General features: G+C 42.4%; 1 protein-coding gene across 1 annotated transcript in view; it reads left to right on the top strand.

Moving 5' to 3' along the window:
• LOC124606437 (serine/threonine-protein phosphatase rdgC) overlaps positions 1–22,458 on the top strand; it is a 1,241,896-nt gene that overhangs the window by 474,754 nt on the left and 744,684 nt on the right. The window contains exon 3 of the mRNA XM_047138419.1: positions 20,507–20,600. Coding sequence (XP_046994375.1) covers positions 20,507–20,600 — 94 coding nt within the window. The remainder of the gene's footprint in view (positions 1–20,506; positions 20,601–22,458) is intronic.

Genomic DNA, 22,458 nt, shown 5'->3' on the forward strand with positions numbered 1-22,458 from the left:
TTAGCAATAAAGCTAGGTCAGAGCCACATCTGTCGCTGTTAACGTTTTACAGTTTTAAATCTCGTTGAAATTTTTGCCTAAGTACTCAATCTGCAATCTTCCTTTGTTTCTAGGTCTCCTCCACGTATACAGCTTCCTTATGTTATTCTCAAATCGTTACGACTGATTAAATTATCATCGGAACAAATTTATGCCAAGCTCCTTCCTCTCTCATTCCTTTCCTCTAGTCCATCTTCTCCTATTATTTTTTCTGCTCTTCCTTTTCTTACTATCGATTCCAGTCCCCCAACACCGAATCACAATTATATTTTTGTCTCCCTTAACTAGCTGAATAATTTCATGTATCTCATCATACATTCTTCCAATCAGTTCATCAGTTGGGTAGCTACTTGGTATATCAACCAGCACCACTGCGTTGAATTTTGGCTTTGTCCTACGCTCATTCGCTCACTACACTGTTCGTGATAGTTTAATCACATTCTTGTTCTTTTTTATTATTGGACCTATGCCTACATTACATCAGTTGGTTTTTTATTTATAACCTTCCACTCACCTGACCAGAAATCCATTTCATCCTCCCACGGAACTTCATTAATTCCAATTATATGTAACTTCTGCCTGTCCATTCCCCTTTTCAAATTCTGTAACCTCCCTACCCGATTAACGGATCCCACATTCAACTCTCAGATCCACAAAACGCCAGTTGTTTTATTTTTTTTTCTGACGACTACATCCTCATTTGTAGACCCTGCCCGGAGATCCGAATTGGGGGCTATTTTACCTCCGGAATGTTTTACTCAAGAGGACGCCGGTAAAAATAACTGCTGTTGTTGCCCCTTGCTTTCAGCCTTTCACAGTACCAGCACAGCAAGGTCATGTTGGCTAACATTAGAAGGCCAGACAAGAAAATTATCCAGACTGTTTGCCCCGCAGCTACTGAAAAAGCTGTTGTCCCTGTTGAGGAACGACATCTTTGTCTTTGGCATTCCTGCAGTTACCCCTCCGATGCGGTTGGCCTACGTGTAAGGCCAGCAGTCACGTTGAGGCACTCAGACCACCCCACCTCGACAACTTTCATGGTTCATGTGAGTGTACTTTTTAAATATGAGGAATAAACTGGCTGCAACAAACTATACTGACAAATTTAGCGGATTAGTAGACGATGTCCCGAAATGTCCTCCGTTGATGTTAAACAGCGTCCAAGTTGTAACGGCCAACATCTGTTAGGGGCACCCTCTCCGACAGCAAACATTGTGACATGTAAGCATGGCCATGGAAAGCAAGTAGAAATATCAACCAAACCTTTTGTTTATGTGCCTTACTACCAAGGTAGATTTTCTGCGATAGTGAGGGTGTGAAAGTCCTGACAAGTAAGCAGATCTATGAAACGCACAGAACAATTAGAATCAGACTTCTTATGTGCGCGAGTTTCTAACAGGAAAGAAAATACTGTCAGACAGAGACATCTCTTGCAATGGATGAGATACGGTAGTGAAGGGGTATTGGTGTCTCTGGACAGTTACGTCGCAGCCTGATGAGGCTTAACCCGTAAGAGCGAAGTCACGGTAGAGTGACGGAAAAGCTTCTCAGAGATCTACTTTGCACCATGTTGACCATGAATTTTGACTATTTAAACATAAAACAACCCGTCTTGCATCCAAAATTAAAGAAAGTAACCGCTGCATAGTTTGGTAACAAACACCAAAAGATCATAAAACTCGAAATATTCCGCAAATAAATTCTTAAATAATTAAGGAAATGGCTGTAATTTTGTTAAGTTAGAGCTCTAAGAGCCAAATAAACTCGTACCTGGTCATCAGTATGCCATAATGCCATAATATGACGTCTTATTGAATGTAAATACAGTTTACATAGGTGACACCTATCCGATTCCAAATTCTCACCTATACCTTGCCTTGCATCAATAGGGAACGAACCGCCTAACTGTGACGGTCGGCTCATGATGTTAAAGCGGACTTCACAACTTACGCGTGATATCACATATCCCAACAAAACACGTAAATACGCCTGGTGAAAACACTGCTCACATTCCTAAAAACACACGCTTCCAAAGGAATGCGTAAAACAAATGCAATAACAACTGCAATAAAATAAATGATAAGACAGAGAAGGCAAACAGTAGTAACTACGGTTAAGGGTGTACTTAAGAATGTAAACACCGACTGCGATTTCATTTTACAGAAACTACAATTATTTAAGGAAAACAAATATTAAGAAAAATTCATTATCAAAGAAAAAGAAATTACATTTCACACTTCATGAAATGCTTTACGTTTTCACGGGAGGATAGCGCATGGCGTATCTTTTTGTAGACGTTGCGTTGTGACGTCAGTGGCAGCTCGTTGATGTTGGCGATGGAGTAATTGTAGCTCCATGAGTAATGAAAGTGCCATGGAAACATTCATCCTCCTGCTTAGTGTATGGTTCTCTAGAGGATAAGGTAATCCTCAGCAGCATTCCTTTTGTCACAAGCAAGTTGGACGTATCTGTTGTAGTGTAGGTCCACGTTCGTATGTTCGCGACAACAACGCCTCTTACACACGCGATCCGTTATCTATGTCCCGTACACAGTTTTAAAACAGTATAATATTAACTTTGACTCGGATCCCGAAATCACAGTCTGTCCACTATTTTGTTTTACATAGAGGCCACGATTGAGAATTCATCGTCCCGGCAAAAACAATACCACAGGTCGCAAACAGTTTAAAAGTCTACACGAAGACTGTAAATGTTTTGACGAGCGCGGTAATTCATTAAGTTGCAAACGAAACAGGTATTTTCCAAAGTACGTTATTTTGCATAGTTCGGTTAGCTGCAAAACAGTTCGGTTCTAACGGCAATCGCTGTCCATTCGCGTGTATATTGTCACTGCTGTTTAGAGTACTATACGAGGCACTCGGTATTCACATAGTGTAACATTTTGTTTGGTAACATCCACGTCGAAACTGAACTTAAAACGTGACCGAGAAAGAAGAAACACCCATAAATTTTCATCTGTTTATGTTTAGCACGACTACACAACACACGCTCGCCCACAGCACTACACTGCACACAGATATCTGTCATTATCCGACTGCCACTATCGGTATTGCTCTCGCATCAAAATTCGTACAACAGTGCCGCATATCACGTTTATCTTCACACGATGCACTGTACAAAAGCATTGCAAAGAAAATCATGCATTGACATTTTTGCATATTCAGTTAAAAAAGGATTCACGTGACAATATAAATACAGCAAAAAATAGTTACAGTACGTATTATAAATCAAAGCAAAACAATATTATAAATTATCTAAGCTGTATATACAGAGTAATGGATGCAAAGGGAAACGAACAAGAAAAAAATGTTACCCAACCCAATTAGCTTTATCTTCCCAGGAAGGGGAGAAATGTAGAGCATAGCTCTGCAACGCTTGGAGCAAATTCAGTCAGACGTGGTGAACTTTTCACTTACTATCTTTAAAAAGAAAGACTGAAGGACTAAGACACTTTTAGGTGTAGGGACGAGAGTACAGAAAAGGAAGAGAGTGGCATACAGATACGCCTCTGAAACAACTGGACAAATTTCAACCCAAATTAAGAACATGTATACCTTCGGATATAGGAGGAAATGTACGTATATGGAGGTGGACACCTCTACCACCGCTAAGAGTGTGGTCTGTGTTATATTAAGACTTGCTTAACGCCCGTTGCTTCGCTCGAGAACACTGTATGGGCCACAGAGATTTTTTTTTTTTGGATTTAATCGAATTTTTGTGTTGCTCACCTGCTGCGACACCGTCTAAGCTTCCCACGCTATTTAGGGGAAAATAATCATCGTCTTTTCCCAAAGTACTTTTGAGCAAAAAGCGGTTCTGGTAGCTGGGGTCCAAAGTTTTTGTTAATCACGCCTTAACGTTCTTGTGGAGATAATTTAAATAGCAAATTTCATGCCCTAACAAATATTTCTTTATATCTAACCGAGAAGGGAAATACCAATTTTTATAAATTTAGCTTAAATTTTTTTAATGTAACGAAATATTTTGTTACAAATTCTCATCCCTTATTGTATTCCCTTAGAGGTTCAATTTCCAGAAGCACTGAAACGTGTATTTTTTTAAATTTCTAACCGATAAGTCAAATACGAATTATCGTAGATGAAGCGTTAAAAATCCTTTAATAATTATTTATTTTTAAAAAAAACTTTCAGCCAGTGTTTTACCCGCTCACTGGCTGAATTCCCAAAAATGCTGATGCACATATTATTTTATTTTGTGACTGAGGAACCAAATACCAGTTCCCGTAGTTCGAGCTTTAAAATTCCCCTAACAGTGACATACTTTCTAAAAGCCTTTCATCCCCTATTTCACCCCCGTAGGAACGGAATTTCGGACAATCCTTTTCTGAACGATATCTGCACTATATACCCCAAACTTCAAGTTTCTGTCCTTAGCGATATGGGCTCGGAGATGATGAGTCAGTGAATCAGTCTGACCCTATTTCATCCCCTTAGGAGTTGAATTTCCTAAAACAGTGAAACACGTATTTTTTAATCCCTGACCTAGAAGTCAAACACCAGTTTTCAAAGATTTAGCTGTAAAAATGCTTCCTTTTATATGTAGAGAAGATTAAGATTCTAATTAATCTGTATAACATTTTTCTTCATGTTTTGCATACTGTCTTTATACTTTAAATACGTGTAAATGAAGTAAATGGTTCAAATGGCTTTGAGCACTATGGGACTCAACTTCTAAGGTCATCAGTCCCCTAGAACTTAGAACTACTTAAACCCAACTAACCTAAGGACAGCACACACATCCATGCCCGAGGCAGGATTCGAACCTCCGACCGTAGCGGTCTCGCGGTTCCAGACTGTAGCGCCTAGAACCGCTCGGTCACCCCGACCGGCCTAAATGAATTAAGTTTATTCTCAGACTAAAAGCATGTATCTATATCTACATCATCACTCTAATTCACACTTTAGTATTTAGCAGACGGTTCGTGGGACCACTTTCAGACAATTTTTGGACCGTTCCACTCTCGAATAGCTCGCAGGGAAAAAGAGCTGTTAAATCTTCCCGAGCGAAAATCCTATTGCTAATATATGTCTGTAAGATGGGGCTGCAAATCAGTAGATTAATTCTAATTCCTTTCTTTTCGTTTCCAGTCTTACGTGAAGTAGAGGTAAATATATTACCGGGAATAGCCGGGCAATCAAGTAAAACACAGTAAATTATTCAAAGTAATTATCTCATTATGTTACAATATTATATATAACGCTGTTCAGGCCAACTGACTTCTCTGTTACGTTGTTCATATCATGTGGTATGGGCGTGCTACCCTAAACCGCCACAAATTTCTTTATTTTTCTGCCAATAATTACTCTTTACTCCCCACGGTGTATTTCATAGTTAGGTTACGGCGCTGCTGCCTCACGGCGGTGAGAGAGATATTGCATTTTTCTGGTCTAAGGGAACGCCTTCTGTTTGACCCTTTCTGTCACAGTTACCACTAGGTTGCCTCGAGTTATGAGATCAATACCCACGCCTTATGTGGTAGCTGTACAGTTTTGCGAGCAGAGCGGATGCTGTGACGAAATGTGAAGCCATATATTCCTCTCAGGGCGTAGCGAATTTCACGCAAAGAAAGTAGAAGAAACTGTAACCGAAGAAAAAAGCAGAATGAAAAGTAAGAGGCAGTCGTGTTTGAGGAGAGCTTTCGCGAGCTATACGGAGAGAATTTTCTATTACAAAAGTCTTGCTCTGCCGTCGGATGCAAGGTGAAAGAAACATTTCCTTTTATACGTAACGAAAGGCTTTCCTTGCGACTGCAAAAACTGTGTTAATCTGAATATCTACGTGAGTAGAGTCGTTTGATACGTCTTTTTTTTTTGGGATATGAAGTTACTTTTTTTTCTTTGCAGGAACAGTTTTCGATTGTTTTTAAAGCTGGTTTCAATCTCTTCAAATTCTGTCCAATTGCTGATTCCATGTCTGTCTACAAGAACAAAATTTTACTATTACGTGGTAAAAGTACGAGAATCGTTATATAGCCCTACAAATACACTGTAATGTCACAGTAATGTGATCACCCGTCAAAATAACCACCTTTTGGAGCAGGAATCGCTGCGAGACATGCAGAAAGAGAGTCAACGAGATTTGGAAGGTACCGACAGGTATTTGGTGCCATGATAACGCCAATGCCCTGGCAAGCTGCGTTAGATTTCTCTGTTGTGGATCCATGGCACGAACAGCCCGATCGGGGTGGTCCCACTGATTCTCGATTGGGTTGAATGGTTCAAATGGCTCTAAGCACTATGGGATTTAAAATCTTAGGTCATCAGTCTCCTAGACTTAGAACTACTTAAACCTAAGTAACCTAAGGACACGACACACGTCGATGCCCGAGGCAGGATTTGAACCTGCGACCGTAGCAGCAGCGCGGTTCCGGACTGAAGTGCCTAGAACCGATCGGCCACAACGGCCGGTGATTGGGTTGAAAACCATGGAGTTTGGCCCCCCGGGGAGTAAACTCATCCTGATACTCTTCGAACCACACATATACACTCGTAGCTGTGTGACACATAGAACTGTACTGCTGGTAGATGCCGTCGGGCGAAAGAAAAACGGACTCATGTAGGGGTAGACGTGATCCCCAACGATAGACGCATACTTGTGTTGATCCATTGTGCCTTGCAGAATGACGAGCCGATGGGGGAAGCTGCGCAGTCTAGGGCGTCTTGCCACGGTCTGCGCAGCTCCTCCTGTCGGAGGTTCGAGTCCTCCCCTGGGGAAGGGTATATGTGTCGTCCTTAGCGTGAGTTAGTTTAGATTAGATTCAGTAGTGTGTAGGCTTAGGGACCGATGACCTCAGCCGTTTGGTCCCTTAAGACCTTACCACAAATTTCCAAATTTTTCAGGATGACGACAAAATGCAGGGAATGCCACAAAAACATTCCCCCGACCATAACGCATGCAGGTGTTTGCCTTCAGATGTTTCACGCCAACAACCAGCTGTCCAATGAAGCGTAATATGATTCTTCTGAAAAGGCCACCTATCACCGCTGAACACTCATCTAAATGCGGTATTTGAGAGCAAATTCCCGCCGTCGTCGCCAATGAACGGGAGTCAGCGTGGTTGCATGGACCAGCCACTTGCTACGGTCGTTATACGCAGCAACTTTCGCTGAAAGGACGTTGAGGAGACTTGGTTCATCTTGGCGATCAGCTGTTTGATAATACCACGTCTATTCGCCCGTACACATCTCTGCAGCTGTCGCTGACAGCTGTCATCTATGGCCTGTGGCGCACCACAATTGCCTCGGCGTCGGTTTTGTTTATCGTCATTTTGCCATGCGTGGTACTCTTTAACTCCGGCAGCACGCAGACGGTATACAAACATAGCCATTTCGGAAATACTTTCACCCTTGTCCCAAAAGCCAATGACCGTGCCTTAAAGGTCATGCCTTCATCTACATCTACATCTACATTTATACTCCGCAAGCCACCCAACGGTGTGTGGCGGAGGGCACTTTACGTGCCACTGTCATTACCTCCCTTTCCTGTTCCAGTCGCGTATGGTTCGCGGGAAGAACGACTGTCTGAAAGCCTCCGTGCGCGCTCTAATCTCTCTAATTTTACATTCGTGATCTCCTCGGGAGGTATAAGTAGGGGGAAGCAATATATTCGATACCTCATCCAGAAACGCACCCTCTCGAAACCTGGACAGCAAGGTACACCGCGATGCAGAGCGCCTCTCTTGCAGAGTCTGCCACTTGAGTTTATTAAACATCTCCGTAACGCTATCACGGTTACCAAATAACCCTGTGACGAAACGCGCCGCTCTTCTTTGGATCTTCTCTATCTCCTCCGTCAAACCGATCTGGTACGGATCCCACACTGATGAGCAATACTCAAGTATAGGTCGAACGAGTGTTTTGTAAGCCACCTCCTTTGTTGATGGACTACATTTTCTAAGCACTCTCCCAATGAATCTCAACCTGGTACCCGCCTTACCAACAATTAATTTTATATGATCATTCCACTTCAAATCGTTCCGCACGCATACTCCCAGATATTTTACAGAAGTAACTGCTACCAGTGTTTGTTCCGTTATCATATAATCATACAATAAAGGATCCTTCTTTCTATGTATTCGCAATACATTACATTTGTCTATGTTAAGGGTCAGTTGCCACTCCCTGCACCAAGTGCCTATCCGCTGCAGATCTTCCTGCATTTCGCTACAATTTTCTAATGCTGCAACTTCTCTGTATACTACAGCATCATCCGCGAAAAGCCGCATGGAACTTCCGACACTATCCACTAGGTCATTTATATATATTGTGAAAAGCAATGGTCCCATAACACTCCCCTGTTGCACGCCAGAGGTTACTTTAACGTCTGTAGACGTCTCTCCATTGATAACAACACGCTGTGTTCTGTTTGCTAAAAACTCTTCAATCCAGCCACACAGCTGGTCTGATACTCCGTAGGCTCTTACTTTGTTTATCAGGCGACAGTGCGGAACTGTATCGAACGTCTTCCGGAAGTCAAGAAAAATAGCATCTACCTGGGAGCCTGTATCTAATATTTTCTGGGTCTCATGAACAAATAAAGCGAGTTGGGTCTCACACGATCGCTGTTTCCGGAATCCATGTTGATTCCTACATAGTAGATTCTGGGTTTCCAAAAACGACATGATACTCGAGCAAAAAACATGTTCTAAAATTCTACAACAGATCGACGTCAGAGATATAGGTCTATAGTTTTGCGCATCTGCTCGACGACCCTTCTTGAAGACTGGGACTATCTGTGCTCTTTCCCAATCATTTGGAACCCTCCGTTCCTCTAGAGACTTGCGGTACACGGCTGTTAGAAGGGGGGCAAGTTCTTTCGCGTACTCTGTGTAGAATCGAATTGGTATCCCGTCAGGTCCAGTGGACTTTCCTCTATTGAGTGATTCCAGTTGCTTTTCTATTCCTTCCTGGACGTCAGATAAATTGGTCTGTTTCCGCATTACAACGACTGCACTGTAAATTGTATTCCCGCTCCCTCCCCCCCCCCCCCCCCATTTAACACGCTTTATATACCTCCTAGTGCTAATGCTGCCACCTGCCATTGAATGTTGACATCGAATACATGCGTTGGTGACATTAATGGAAATTTGGAAATTTGTGGTAAGGTCTTATGGGACCAATCTGCTGAGGTCATCAGTCCCTAAGCGCACAAACTACGTAATGTAACTTAAACTAACTTACACTATGGATAACACACACACACTCATTCCTGAGGGACGACTCGAACCTCCGACAGGGGGAGACGCACGGACCGTGCCAAGGCGCCTAAGACCGCGTCGCTAGCCCGCGCGGTTCACATTAATGTGACACAACCTTGTGTTCCTCTTTATTATGCTAATTACAATTACAGCAAAGTAGATAGCAAAGTCATATGCCGAACGACACGAAGTTTATCGTGAAACAAAGAATGAAATTAAGCAACCAGTGTTTCAGTGACACAAATTAGTGAAAATTTCTTGTCAATTTGTAAATTGTGTTTCATGTGGGCAACAGATGGTCACAACCACGAATAAAAATAGTGCACGGTATAAATATTTTATTTTCTTCCTTCCCACGCAGTTTTCATCACGCCGCACAACATAGTTTATAATCTAAAATTGAATGAGAACATTTCATTTCGTTCGTTTAGAATCATATTTAACCCGTTCAGCATATCTTCTTTCTTCCCGATCTAGCGATCTCTCGTCTCTTTTGGTTCTCTCTGTTTCAGTGAGCTTTATTTTGATTTTGGTATCAGTCAGCCTAAGACCCTGCAGCATTCATCTGAAGCAGCACATAATACAAGTCTACAGTGCTGTTATGCTTTATTTAGCATCCACTTTTACTCCTTCTACAACTAGATCTGCGTCTTCGTGGGTAATCTGCAAATCACATTTAAGTGCCTGGCAGAAGGTTCATCGAACCACCTTCAGAATAATTCCGTATTATTCCACTCTCGAATAGCGCCCGGAAAAAAATGAACATCTATATCTTTCCGTGCGAGCACTGATTTCCCTTATTTTATTATTCTGATCGTTTCTCCCTGTGGAAGTCACTGTCGACAAAATATTTTCGCATTCGGTGTAGAAAGTCGCTGGTTGAAATTTCGTGTGAGGATCCCTCTGCAAAGAGAGACGCCTTTGTTTTAATGGTGTCCGCCCCAAATCCTGTATCATTTCTGTGACACTCTCTATCCTATTTCACGATAATACAAAATGTGCTGCCTTATTTGAACTTTCTCGATGTACTCCGTTAAACCTATCTGGTAAGGATCGCACATCGCGCATCAGTACTCAAAAAGGGAACGGACAGTCGTAGTGTAGGCAGTCTACTTTGTAGATCGGTTCCGTCTTCTAAGTATCCTGTCAATAAAACGCCTTCTCCACAACATTTTCTACGTGTTCTTTCCAATTTGAGCTCTTCGTCACTGTAGTTCTTAAGTATTTAATTGAATTTACGGTCTTTAGATTTGATTGATTTATCGTGTAACCGAAGTGTAACGGATTATTTATAGCACACAAACGGATGACCTCAGACTTTTCGTTATTTATGGTCAACCGCGAATTTTTGCGCCATACAGATATCTAAATCGTTGTGGGATTTGTTTTGACATTCTGATGATTTTACTATGCGGTAAGCGACAGCGTCATCTGCAAACAACCTATTATTGCTTCTCAGTTTGTCTCCTAAATCGTTTATATAGGCAAGGAACAGCAGAATAACTTCCGTTTTACTCGATTCCTTTCCGGCAGTTATTACGAGTTGAAACCGCTCTGACAGCAAAACACGAATCCAGTCGCATAACTGAGACAAAATTCAATAAGCTCGCAATATGATTACGAGCCGCTTGTGAGGCGTGATGTTGAAAGCCTTCTGGTAATCTAAAAATACGGAATCAATTTGAAATGCCTTGTCGACTGAACTAACACGTCGCGTGAATAAAGAGCTAGTTGTGTTTCAGAAGAACGATGTTTTCTAAATCCGTGTTGACTGTGTGTCGATACACCGTTCTCTCATAGATAATTCATGATGGTCGAAGACAACACATGTTCCAGAATCCTATTGCATAACGATGTTAATGTTAAGGGCCTGTAATTTATTGGATAACTCTTCTTAAATATCGGTGTGACCTGTGCAACTTTACAGTCTTTGGATACGGATCTTTCGTCGAACGAGCCATTGTATGTGATTGTTAAGTATGGAGCTACTGCATCAGAATACTCTGAAAGGAACCTAATGCAATCTGGATCGGAAGACTTGCTTTTATTAAGCGATTTAAGGCGCTTCACAACTGCGTGCCTATCTGCTTCTAGGCTACTCATGTTGGCAGCTGTTCTTGATTCTGCTTCCTGCAGAGGCAGTTCTGCTACGATACTGATGACATACAGATGCGTCACAGTGTGTGACATATATGGTGGGGCCGTTGAAGTACTCGGGACATTGCCGGCCGTGGTGGCCGTGTGGTTCCAGGCGCTGCAGTCCGGAACCGCGGGACTGCTACGGTCGCAGGTTCGAATCCTGCCTCGGGCATGGATGTGTGTGATGTCCTTAGGTCAGTTAGGTTTAAGTAGTTCTAAGTTCTAGGGGACTGATGACCTAAGATGCTAAGTCCCGTAGTGCTCAGAGCCATTTACTCGGGACATTACGACTACTGAGGTAAAAACGTCAAAACAGCACACAGATTTATCGTGAAATTCTGGCAGTATGTCCACCAAGTGCAACTGCGCCACAAAAAAAAAAAAAAAAAAAATTAGAAAACTCCCCCCAAACAGGCCTTGAAGGCCTAACGGTACCGACCGGCCGCCTTGTCATCCTCAGACCACAGGCGTCACTAGATGCGGATATGGAGGGGCATGTGATCAGCGCACCACTCTCCCAGCCGTGTGTCAGTTTATGAGTCAGGAGCTGCTACTTCTTAATCAAGTAGCTCCTCAGTTTGGCCCACAGGGGTTGAGTGCACTCAGTTTGCCCACCTCACTCGGCAGACGGGATGATCACGCATCCAACTGCTACCCCAGCCCGACAGTGCTTAACTTCGGTGATCTGACGGCAACCGGCGTTACCACTGCGGCAAGGCCGTTGACAACAAGCCACAGCGATATACTGCGAACAGTGTTCCCAAGGTGCACACACATGGGTGGTGATGATCGTGATGTTCAGGACTTGCACCATATGATTTTAATCTTCTCGGCAACACAACTGCTGGGAGGGCTTTGCTGGATTTAGTGGGGCTATGTCCACTAGACATTAGAATCCGCGAACAGGTAGCATGGTATTGGGTAACCAAATGGAAAATTGAAAAGACTAGGGAGATTATAGGGGTACGGGTGGGTGAAAAATTAGCTATCAGAAAAAAAAGGGAATTATGGAAAGAGTCGTGGGAAAATGAGGAAACGGGGCGGATGGTTTTTCAACTGTTGCCTGACGCTGGGGAAAGATGAGTTATTTTAAGCCAAATAGGGGTATGCTGCGCTTCCTTACAGGACATAGACCATGCCCGACATATTTATGTCGTTTCGGGAAACGGGCAACACCCGCGTGTGACTGCTGCGCTGAAGAAGGCACTCCTGATCACGTTATCTATGAGTGCCCGATATACAACGACGTGGCAACCGGATTATGTCAACAACTACCCAACCGTGACACCTCTTCCTTACTAAGACGCGACGACACCTTTCAGATACTCAGCACCTAGGCAAACTAGGTATCATAAAGGAACTTGGGGGAGTTTATAAGGGACCATAATGGTCGCTGAATTAAAAAAACCGAGTAAGACTGAAATGCACGTGCCCAGTTGCCGGGCGCGGAATGGCCGATTGCCATTACGATCGAGATCCGCCGCGCACCTGGATCAGGGAGGCAGGTCTGTCACCAACATTGATCTGACACAGCACATATAGTAGTTATTAGAAACTATCAGTTTTAGGGAACAGTATGCCGACGCCAATTAACAACCACTAACACGATAGGGACTGCAGCGAGTTCAATGAATTTGGGCCAGCCCAGTGCCTGGGGCACACCCACTGGGATTAGCTCGGCAAGCAGGCAAGCAACCGTAGGTTTATAAGGTCTTCTGGCACACCTGTAGCGCTGCAGAAATAACAACTTTTCGAGTATTTGTAGAGCAGAATAGTAAACATACTAACCTTGTCCATAGTAATAGCCATTAATGAATGTACACTATGTGATCAAAAGTATCCGGAAACCTGGCTGAAAATGACTTACAATTTCTTGGCACCCTCCATCGGTAATGCTGGAATTCAATATGTTGTTGCCCACCATTAGGCTTGATGACAGCTTCCACTCTAGCAGGCACACGTTCAGTAAGGTGCTGGAAGATTTCTTGGGGATTGGCAGCCCATTCTTCGCGGAGTGCTGCACTGAGGAGAGGTATCGACGTCGGTCGGTGAGGCTTGGCACGAATTCGGCGTACCAAAATATCCCAAAGGTATTCTATAGGATTCAGGCGAGGACTCTGTCAAGGACAATTCATTACAGGGAAGTTATTGTCGTGTAACCACTCAGCCACAGGCCGTACATTTTGAACAGATGCTCAATCGTGTTGAAAGACGCAATCGCCATCCCCGGACTACTCTTCAACAGTGGGAGGCAAGAAGGTGCTTAAAACATCAATGTAGGCATGTGCTGTGATATTGCCACGCAAAATAACAAGGGGTGCAAGCCCCCTCCACGGAAAACACTACCACGCCATAACACCACCGCCTTACTGTTGGCATTAGACACACTGGCAGATGACGTTCACCGGACATTCACCAAACTCACACCCTAACATCAGATCGGCACAATGTCTTCGTCACTCCACACAGCGTTTTTCCACTGCTCAATCGTCCGTCGTCCAGTGTCTACGCTCCTCACACCAAGCGAGGTGTCGTTTGGCATTTAACGGTGTGATGTGTGGCTTATGAGCAGCCACTCGACCATGAAATACAAGTTTTCTCACCTCCCCCCTAACTGTCGTAGTACTTGCAGTGGATCCTGATGGAGTTTGGAATTCCTGTGTGATGGTCTGGATAGATATCTGCCTATTACACATTACGACACTGTTCAACTGTCGACGGTCTCTGTCAGTCAACAGGGGAGGTCGGCCTGTACGCTTTTGATCTGTACGTATTCCTTCACGTTTCCACTTCACTATCACATCGGAAACAGTGGACCTAGGGATGTTAAGGAATGTGGAAATCTCGCGTTCAGACGTATGACACAAGTGACACCCAACCACCTGACCAAGTTCGAAGTCCGTGAGTTCCGTGGAGTGCCCATTCGGCTCTCTCACGACCAGTGAGGTCGCTAATATGGAGTACCTGGCAGTGGGTGGCAGTACAACGCGCCTAATAGGAAAAATGTATGTTTTTGGGGGTGTCCGGATACTTTTTATCACATAGTGTATGTAGCTGCAACTGTTAATGTGTTAATTACGAGGCCCACTAATTAACTTAAGTGGTGGGTTATGATGTGTAATTATTGCATTGTGCTGGAATAAAGATTTTTTAAAAAAAAGAAACCTTGAAAAACATCTGCGGTATAGACATTTTCAAATGACGTAGACCTTCAAACAACGGTACTCGAGTTGCTATGTGACTAAGGAGAGGATTTATATCTTCAAGGAACAGAATGATTGGTAGGGTTTTCCGACCGTTGTTTACAGAGTGTGTCATGTATATGCGTCACTTAGCAGTAAAATGAAGCATTCAGTAAAAGTTACTTGGCCTGCCATGAGGATGTATAACTTAACTTTTGATGTCCCCTTGTAAGCTGCGAATTTATCAGGTTGCTTCATATGAGGTGTTTAGAATTCAGTGATTACTAGAAATAAAAATTTCGATGCTTCTAAACGCACCTCAAACGGCAAGTAACAGAAAAATATAAATCGATGAATGCAGAATGTTACCGATGGCTTCATTGCACATTACTCTGCAGAGGCTTCTTTTACTGTGAAGTAGCATTGCTGCTAATAGTAATGCGTGTACATAAAACTGTAATTAGTTTGCTCATGACTTCTGTATGCAGTTTATCGGATGTTTCAGTTTTAGAGGTGTACAGGAAATAAAGTACTAGCTCCAGTTTGTTACCTTGGCAATATGACTTGTTTACATTCTTACATTATTATCTTGAGATGATCACACAACATTCATTACAACAAGTACGAAGTATTTTTGTGTGTTTATTTAACTTGTAAAACATGTAATTCAACTGCCAGTTGTAGTATTGGTTTTGTTAGGACTGTCTAATGGAATATTATCAACAGATTCTAGTTGTTACGTGTTGTTGTAAAGAACTATTTTCCTAAGTGCAGATGACGATAACTATTGTAGACTTCTTCCGGAATAGAACTAATATTTTTTTATTTTTGTAACGGATCATGGAAGAATATTTCTTTAACGAAGTAAACTGTTCGGCAGAAATATTTTTCGAAGAACACAGTGACGCCTTTATTTTGCTAAAGCAAACACCAGTGACCACTCATGACTTCCCGTTAACGTGAATTTATTTTTCTTTTCCGTTTCGGAATCGTCTTAGACCGTACAGTATAACTATATTCTTTGCACTGACTTATAAACAGCCTACTACTTTCTTTTGATTAAGTTTCCTTACATTCGTCTATCGTTAAAGAACTATTTCCTAGTTTAGGCATGAAAATGCTCTCATTTCATTTTCATTTTGTTATCTTTGATCCGTTGAGGATCATATAACGACAAAGGACAGAAGGTCTCATTGAAGGTGAGATCATTAGAAAGGGTGCAGAACCTCTCGTTTGGAAAGAAGAGCGACGAATTTCGGTATTTGTCTTACGTTATTTAGGAAAACACTAAAAAGGTAAACCTGGAGGGGGAAACGGGTATTTGAACCACAGGTATCCCCGAATGCAAGTTCACTGTCCCACAACTTCAGCACATCACGAGCTTACAGTTTGCTCCGAATAATTTTTCTCCCGACTCCAAAAACAGTTATAAATTAACTGCACTACTACTAAATATTAAGTCTGTAGTACAAAATTCTATTTTTCACTGTTTATTGCCATCTAATTGTCGATTAACCTCTTATTGCTCAGTGGAATTATTTTAATAACTGAAGACAACTTCACAATTCAAATTACTTAAACAGTATTTTATTGGATGAGCGGTTTCGACAGAGGTACGGTGTCATCATCGGATATTATGCTTTAAAATTTTTAAGACATATTGTCCTTCAATGTTGCAAGTCGCTTCACATTGCATATGCACTTCCGAATACATTGAGGATCGCTACACAGTGGCACCTGGTGGACATGCATGGTGGTTGTTGCCAGTTGGTGGTGAACATGAAAATTTGTAACTGGCGCAAGATAGGTATGTTTATGTTTTACACAATACGTTTATATTTGACATGCCGATGTGTGGTGTTTTTCATGGTAGTGGGAAATGGATATGCAGTGTGAAGCGACTTGCAGCACTGATGGACAATATGTTTAAAAATTTTAAAGCAGGAAATCCTATGGCGACAGCATAGCTTTGTCGAAACCGGTCACCCAATGAAATCTCCTTTAGCGACTTTGGCTTCTGAAGTTTTCTTAAGATATCATACACTGCAGATCGCCCCCAGACTAACAATATACATTCATGATAAGCATTTATTATGTTTAAAATCTGCCTTTGTGATGTTAGTAAGACAATCTCTGACATGCACTGTCTATTCTTGAATACTAAATCCTGCTGTTGTTGTTGTTGTTGTGGTCTTCAGTCCTGAGACTGGTTTGATGCAGCTCTCCTTGCTACTCTAACTTGTGCAAGCTTCTTCATCTACCAGTACCTACTGCAACGTATATCTTTCTGTATCTGTTTAGTGTATTCATCTCTTGGTCTCCCTCCACGATTTTTACCCTCCACGCTGCTCTCCAATACTTAATTGGTGATCCCTTGATGCCTCAGAACATGTCCTACCAACCGATCCCTTCCTCTAGTCAAGTTGTGCCACAAACTTCACTTTTCCGCAATTCTATTCAATACCTCCTCATTAGTTATGCCGGCCGCGGTGGTCTAAGGGTTCAGGCGCTCAGTCCGGAACCGCGCGACTGCTACGGTCGCAGGTTCGAATCCTGCCTCGGGCATGGATGTGTGTGATGTCCTTAGGTTAGTTAGGTTTAAGTAGTTCTAAGTTCTAGGGGACTAATGACCACAGATGTTAAGTCCCATAGTGCTCAGAGCCATTAGTTATGTGATCTACCCATCTAATCTTCAGCATTCTTCTGTAGCACCACATTTCGAAAGCTTCTATTCTCTTCTTGTCCAAACTAGTTATTGTCCATGTTTCAATTCCATACATGGCTACACTCCACACAAATACTTTCATTTTATATCCTCTCTACTTCGACCATCATCAGTTATGTTGCTCCCCAAATAGCAGAACTCCTTTACTACTGTAAGTGTCTCATTTCCGAATGTAATTCCCTCAACATCACCCAACTTAATTTGACTACATTCCATTATCGTCGTTTTGCTTTTGTTGATGTTCATTTTATATTCTCCTTTCAAGACACTGTCCATTCCGTTCAACTGCTCTTCCAAATCCTTTGCTGTCTCTGACAGAATTACAATGTCATCGGCGAACCTCAAAGTTTTTATTTAGTCTACATGAATTTTAATACCTACTCCGAATTTTTCTTTTGTTTCCTTTACTGCTTACTCAATATACAGATTGAACATCGGGGAGAGGCTAAAACCCTGTCTCACTCCCTTCCCAACCACTGCTTCCCTTTCATGTCCCTCGACTCTTACAACTGCCATCTGGTTTCTGTACAAATTGTAAATAGCCTTTCGCTCCCTGTATTTTACCGCTGCCACCTTCAGAATTTGAAAGAGAGTATTCCAGTCAACATTGTCAAAAGCTTTCTCTAAGTCTAAAAATGCTACAAACGTACGTTTGCCTTTGCTTAATCTAGCTTCTAAGATAAGTCGTAGGGTCAGTATTGCCTCAGGTGTTCCAATATTTCTACGGAATCCAAACTGATCTTCCCCGAGGTCGGCTTCTACCAGTTTTTCCATTCGTCAGTAAAGAATTGGCGTTAGTATTTTGCATCTGTGACTTATTAAACTGATTGTTCAGCAATTTTCACATCTGTCAGCATCCGCCTTCCTTGGATTGGAATCATTATATTCTTCTTGAAGTCTCATACATCTTGCTCACCAGACGGTAGAGTTTTGTCAGGACTGGGTCTCCCAAGGCCGTCAGTAGTTCTAATGGAGTTTTGTCGGCTCCCAAGGCCTTGTTTATACTCAGGTCTTTCAGTGCTCTGTCAAACTCTTCACGCAGCATCGTATCTCCCATTTCATCTTCATCTACATCCTCTTCCATTTCCATAATATAGGCCTCAAGTACATCGCCCTTGTATAGTCCCTCTAGATAGTCCTTCCACCTTTCTGCTTTCCCTTCTTTGCTTAGAACTGGGTTTCCAAAAATGGCGGTTCTCTTTTCTCCAAAGGTCTCTTTAATTTTCCTGTAGGCAGTATCTATCTTACCCCTACTGAAATAAGCCTCTACATCCTTACATTTGTCCTCTAGCCATCCCTGCTTAGCCATTTTGCACTTCCTGTCGATCTCATTTTTGAGACGTTTGCCTGCTTCATTTACTGCATTTTTATATTTTCTCCTTTCGTCAATTAAATTCAATATCTCTCCTGTTACCCAATGATTTCTACTAGACCTTGTCTTTTTACCTTCTTCGTCCTCTGCTGCCGTCACTACTTTATTTCTCAAAGCTACCCATTCTTCTTGTACTGTATTTCTTTCTCCAATTCCTGTCAATTATTCCCTTATGCTCTCCATGAAACTCTGTATAACCTCTGGTTTAGTCAGTTTATCCAGGTCCCATCTCCTGAAATTCCCACCTTTTCGCAGTTTCTTTAGTTTTAATCTACAGTAGTAGCTTACCCGCACTCCAATTTTTTTATTCGTTATTAAACCGACTCCTGCATTACCCGTACTTGATTTTGTATTTATAACCCTGTTTTCTCCTCACCAAATTTCTTGTTCCTTCCGCCACCGAACTTCACTAATTCCTACTATATCTAACTTTAACCTATCCATTTCCCTTTTTAAATTTTCTAACCTGCCTGCTCGATCAAGGGATCTGACATTCCACGGTCCGATCCGTAGAACGCCAGTTTTCTTTCTCCTGATAACGACATCCTCCTGAGTAGTCTCCGGCCGGAGATCCGAATGGGGGACTATATTACCTCCGGAAAATTTTACTCAAGATGGCGCCATCATCATTTAACCGTACAGTAAAGCTATTCTCATTTTGGAAGTGTGTCTTGGTATGTCCCCAACAAGCAAAATCATAGTTTCTGGAGTCTGCCACTGACATGCTATCTTTAATCCACACCATGGAGACGAACCCTGCTTGAGTGAATCGCTCCTTCTTTGTCAGTCACAAGAGACACTTCATCGAACACACAAATGGACCCAGTGCTGTGGCTATTAGTTATTAATGATACTCGCACCTTTCTTGTACTTTCTACAGTCGTTAATTTTTTGTGAATACTGCGGACTCACTTCCCACAGTGACTGTATGCCAATCGTGTTGCCTCTCTGGTCTGTCTCTGTTTTCCTCATTTCTTTTATTTATTTTGGCTTTCGGTTACACAGACCATACAGCAAACAGCGGTTATAAAGTACCAAATAAACATAATCGTAAAAAAGCAGACTAGCACAAAATTATGAATTTCTCTCTCTCTCTCTTTCGCACCTCGTGTGACCGTCGGCAACCTGGACTGCCACTTGTCACTTTTAGCCCTGTGTCTCCAGCTACCTGTCAACATCTGGTCACGTAGGAAAACATGCGTTTCTCACGCGGTAGTCTGAAGAACGCAATACGTTTCTGAACGATACTCTCGTAACTAAAGAATTAAATCAAAATGGTTCTGGGTCGAAGGGCCAACTCTGATATTAATTTACCTAATAAAAATGAATATAATGTGTGCTAATAAACACGTGAAGTGACATCTGAAATGTCTATGGTTATATAAGGATATGATTTAGATAAAAGAATCATTCAAATGATTCATCAAATATGCAAATTTAGTCTTTCTCGGCGAATCTCGATGATGAAGTCTTCTCGGGTTATCAGTCGAGTCAAGGAGTCGTTCTCCGACAACGTTTCGACAAGTCTGAAGATGACAAGTAGGAAACTTTCTGAAACGTTGCCGTTGAATGACACCTTGACTCGGCTGATAACCCGAGAAGACTTCATCACCAACGGAACATGTAACTACCTAAGAATACCACTACTCATTTCCGTAACGGCGCTTTCATTGCCCTTGTCGCTGCTCAGATTTTTTTCTCTTAAAACTACTTATAGGGAACTTGTGAGCAAATCACAGTAGACTGTTTGTTTGCTCTGGTTATTTTCCATGCACTACATATGACCGATACTTGCTTTTCCGTTGTTGCAGCTGTACAACTTCTTCAACGCGCTGCTGACACACATGCCGGACCCGACAGTGCCACGACCGGTGGGGACGGAGGTCGCCAAGAGTCCCACCTCAGGTGAGCCGCTTTCCTCTTAACCACTCTTTACCATAATACCGTCTGATCTGAAAATTTTGCCGAAATATCTTGAACAATTTCTGAGAAAATGTATATACAGGGTGAGTCACCTAACGTTACCGCTGGATATATTTCGTAAACGACATCAAATACTGACGAACCGATTCCACAGACCGAACGTGAGGAGAGGGGCTAGTGTAATTGTTTAATACAAACCATACAAAAATGCACGGAAGTACGTTTTTTAACACAAACCTACGTTTTTTTAAATGGAACCACGTTAGTTTTGTTAGCACATCTGAACATATAAACGAATACGTAATCAGTGCCGTTTGTTGCATTGTAAAATGTTAATTACATCCGGAGATATTGTAACCTAAAGTTGACGCTTGAAACCTCCGACGTTCAGTTGCTTGTTGTAACAAACACGGGCCACGGTCAGCGAGCAACATCTGCAGGGACATGTTTACGATGAAGACCGTGTTTACGAGTGTGGCTGTAGTGCACTGTTGTGGTTTGGTCTAGCTGTCGCAATGTCCGCACGTAGCGCTTGCTGCTATTGTTATTCTGCATTCGCCTCCGGACGCAGACCAACTGTAGTACACCGTGTTACCAGACGTCTGTGATAGTGTAGTGTTGTAGGAACTGTGACCATGGTGTATTCGAACTCTGAAAAGGCGGAGATGATACTCATCTATGGCGAGTGTCGATGAAATGCAGCTGAAGCCTGCAGGGTGTATGCAGAACGGTACCCGGACAGAGAGCATCCAACGTGCCGCACATTGCAAAACATCTACCGCCAACTGTATGCAACAGGTATGGTCGTAGCAAGCAAACGGGTCCGTAGCAGGCCCGTCACAGGAGAAACGGGTGCAGTTGGTGTGTTAGCTGCTGTTGCCATGAACCCACACATGAGTACACGGGACATTGCGACAGCCGGTGGATTGAGTCAAAGTAGTGTCATGCGCATACTGCATCGTCACCGCTTTCATCCGTTTCATGTGTCGCTACATCAGCAATTACATGGTGATGACTTTAATCATCTAGTGCAATTCTGTCAATGGGCATTAACAGAGAATGCGTTGCAGTTGGACCACCAGCAATGGAGGACGATTACTTGACAATGCCAGCCACTCGTGCTTGTGAAACGCCAGAAAAATCATTAGACTAACGTCGACCGAAAAACCCGAGACAGAAGACAACACGCAGTTTTTTTTATGTCATCTCTACAGAAGGGCAAATATTTGTACTATGGGTCCTCTTTCCCTTCATTGCTTATCTTATGGTTTCTTGTTTTCTGTCTACTTCCCTTTACCAGATCTTCAACTGACTTTTCAGCCGCCGAGAGGCGCTGTAGATCTATTTATCTCGAGATATCTAGAGTGAAATTTCTTGTCTTAAAGCCCATTCTCTCTTATACCATCACGCCACCTACGTTCCCGTCATTAAATACAATAACTGCATCACAAATTGCAGTTCTGACAACTGTGCCAGATTAAAATGTGGTCTTAGAGCATAAATTGCATATTGGAGAATTTAGACTCATTTGGGTTCTGCGTTCTGTCATGAACACAATTTTTTTAGGAATCGGGATTCACAGTCTTCTAGATGTATCCCGTATATGTTTGCTTGTAAGTAACCCACGGAATAGTTGTTCACGGAGCTAGTGTTGAAATGTTGCTTCAAAACCTTGGGGTTGCAGGACAGTCGTGTCACACATTTAATTATTTTCCTGGCAGTTTGGTTGCGAATTGATCATTGAACTTTGAGAACTTATTGTACATGATTTCTATTAATGAATAAAAACCAAATTAAAATTGGTATTTTCGGTCAATTTCGTGAAGCCAGTAATAAGACA

This window comes from Schistocerca americana, chromosome 3 (assembly GCF_021461395.2).
Source record: "Schistocerca americana isolate TAMUIC-IGC-003095 chromosome 3, iqSchAmer2.1, whole genome shotgun sequence".
Classification (NCBI taxonomy): domain Eukaryota; kingdom Metazoa; phylum Arthropoda; class Insecta; order Orthoptera; family Acrididae; genus Schistocerca; species Schistocerca americana.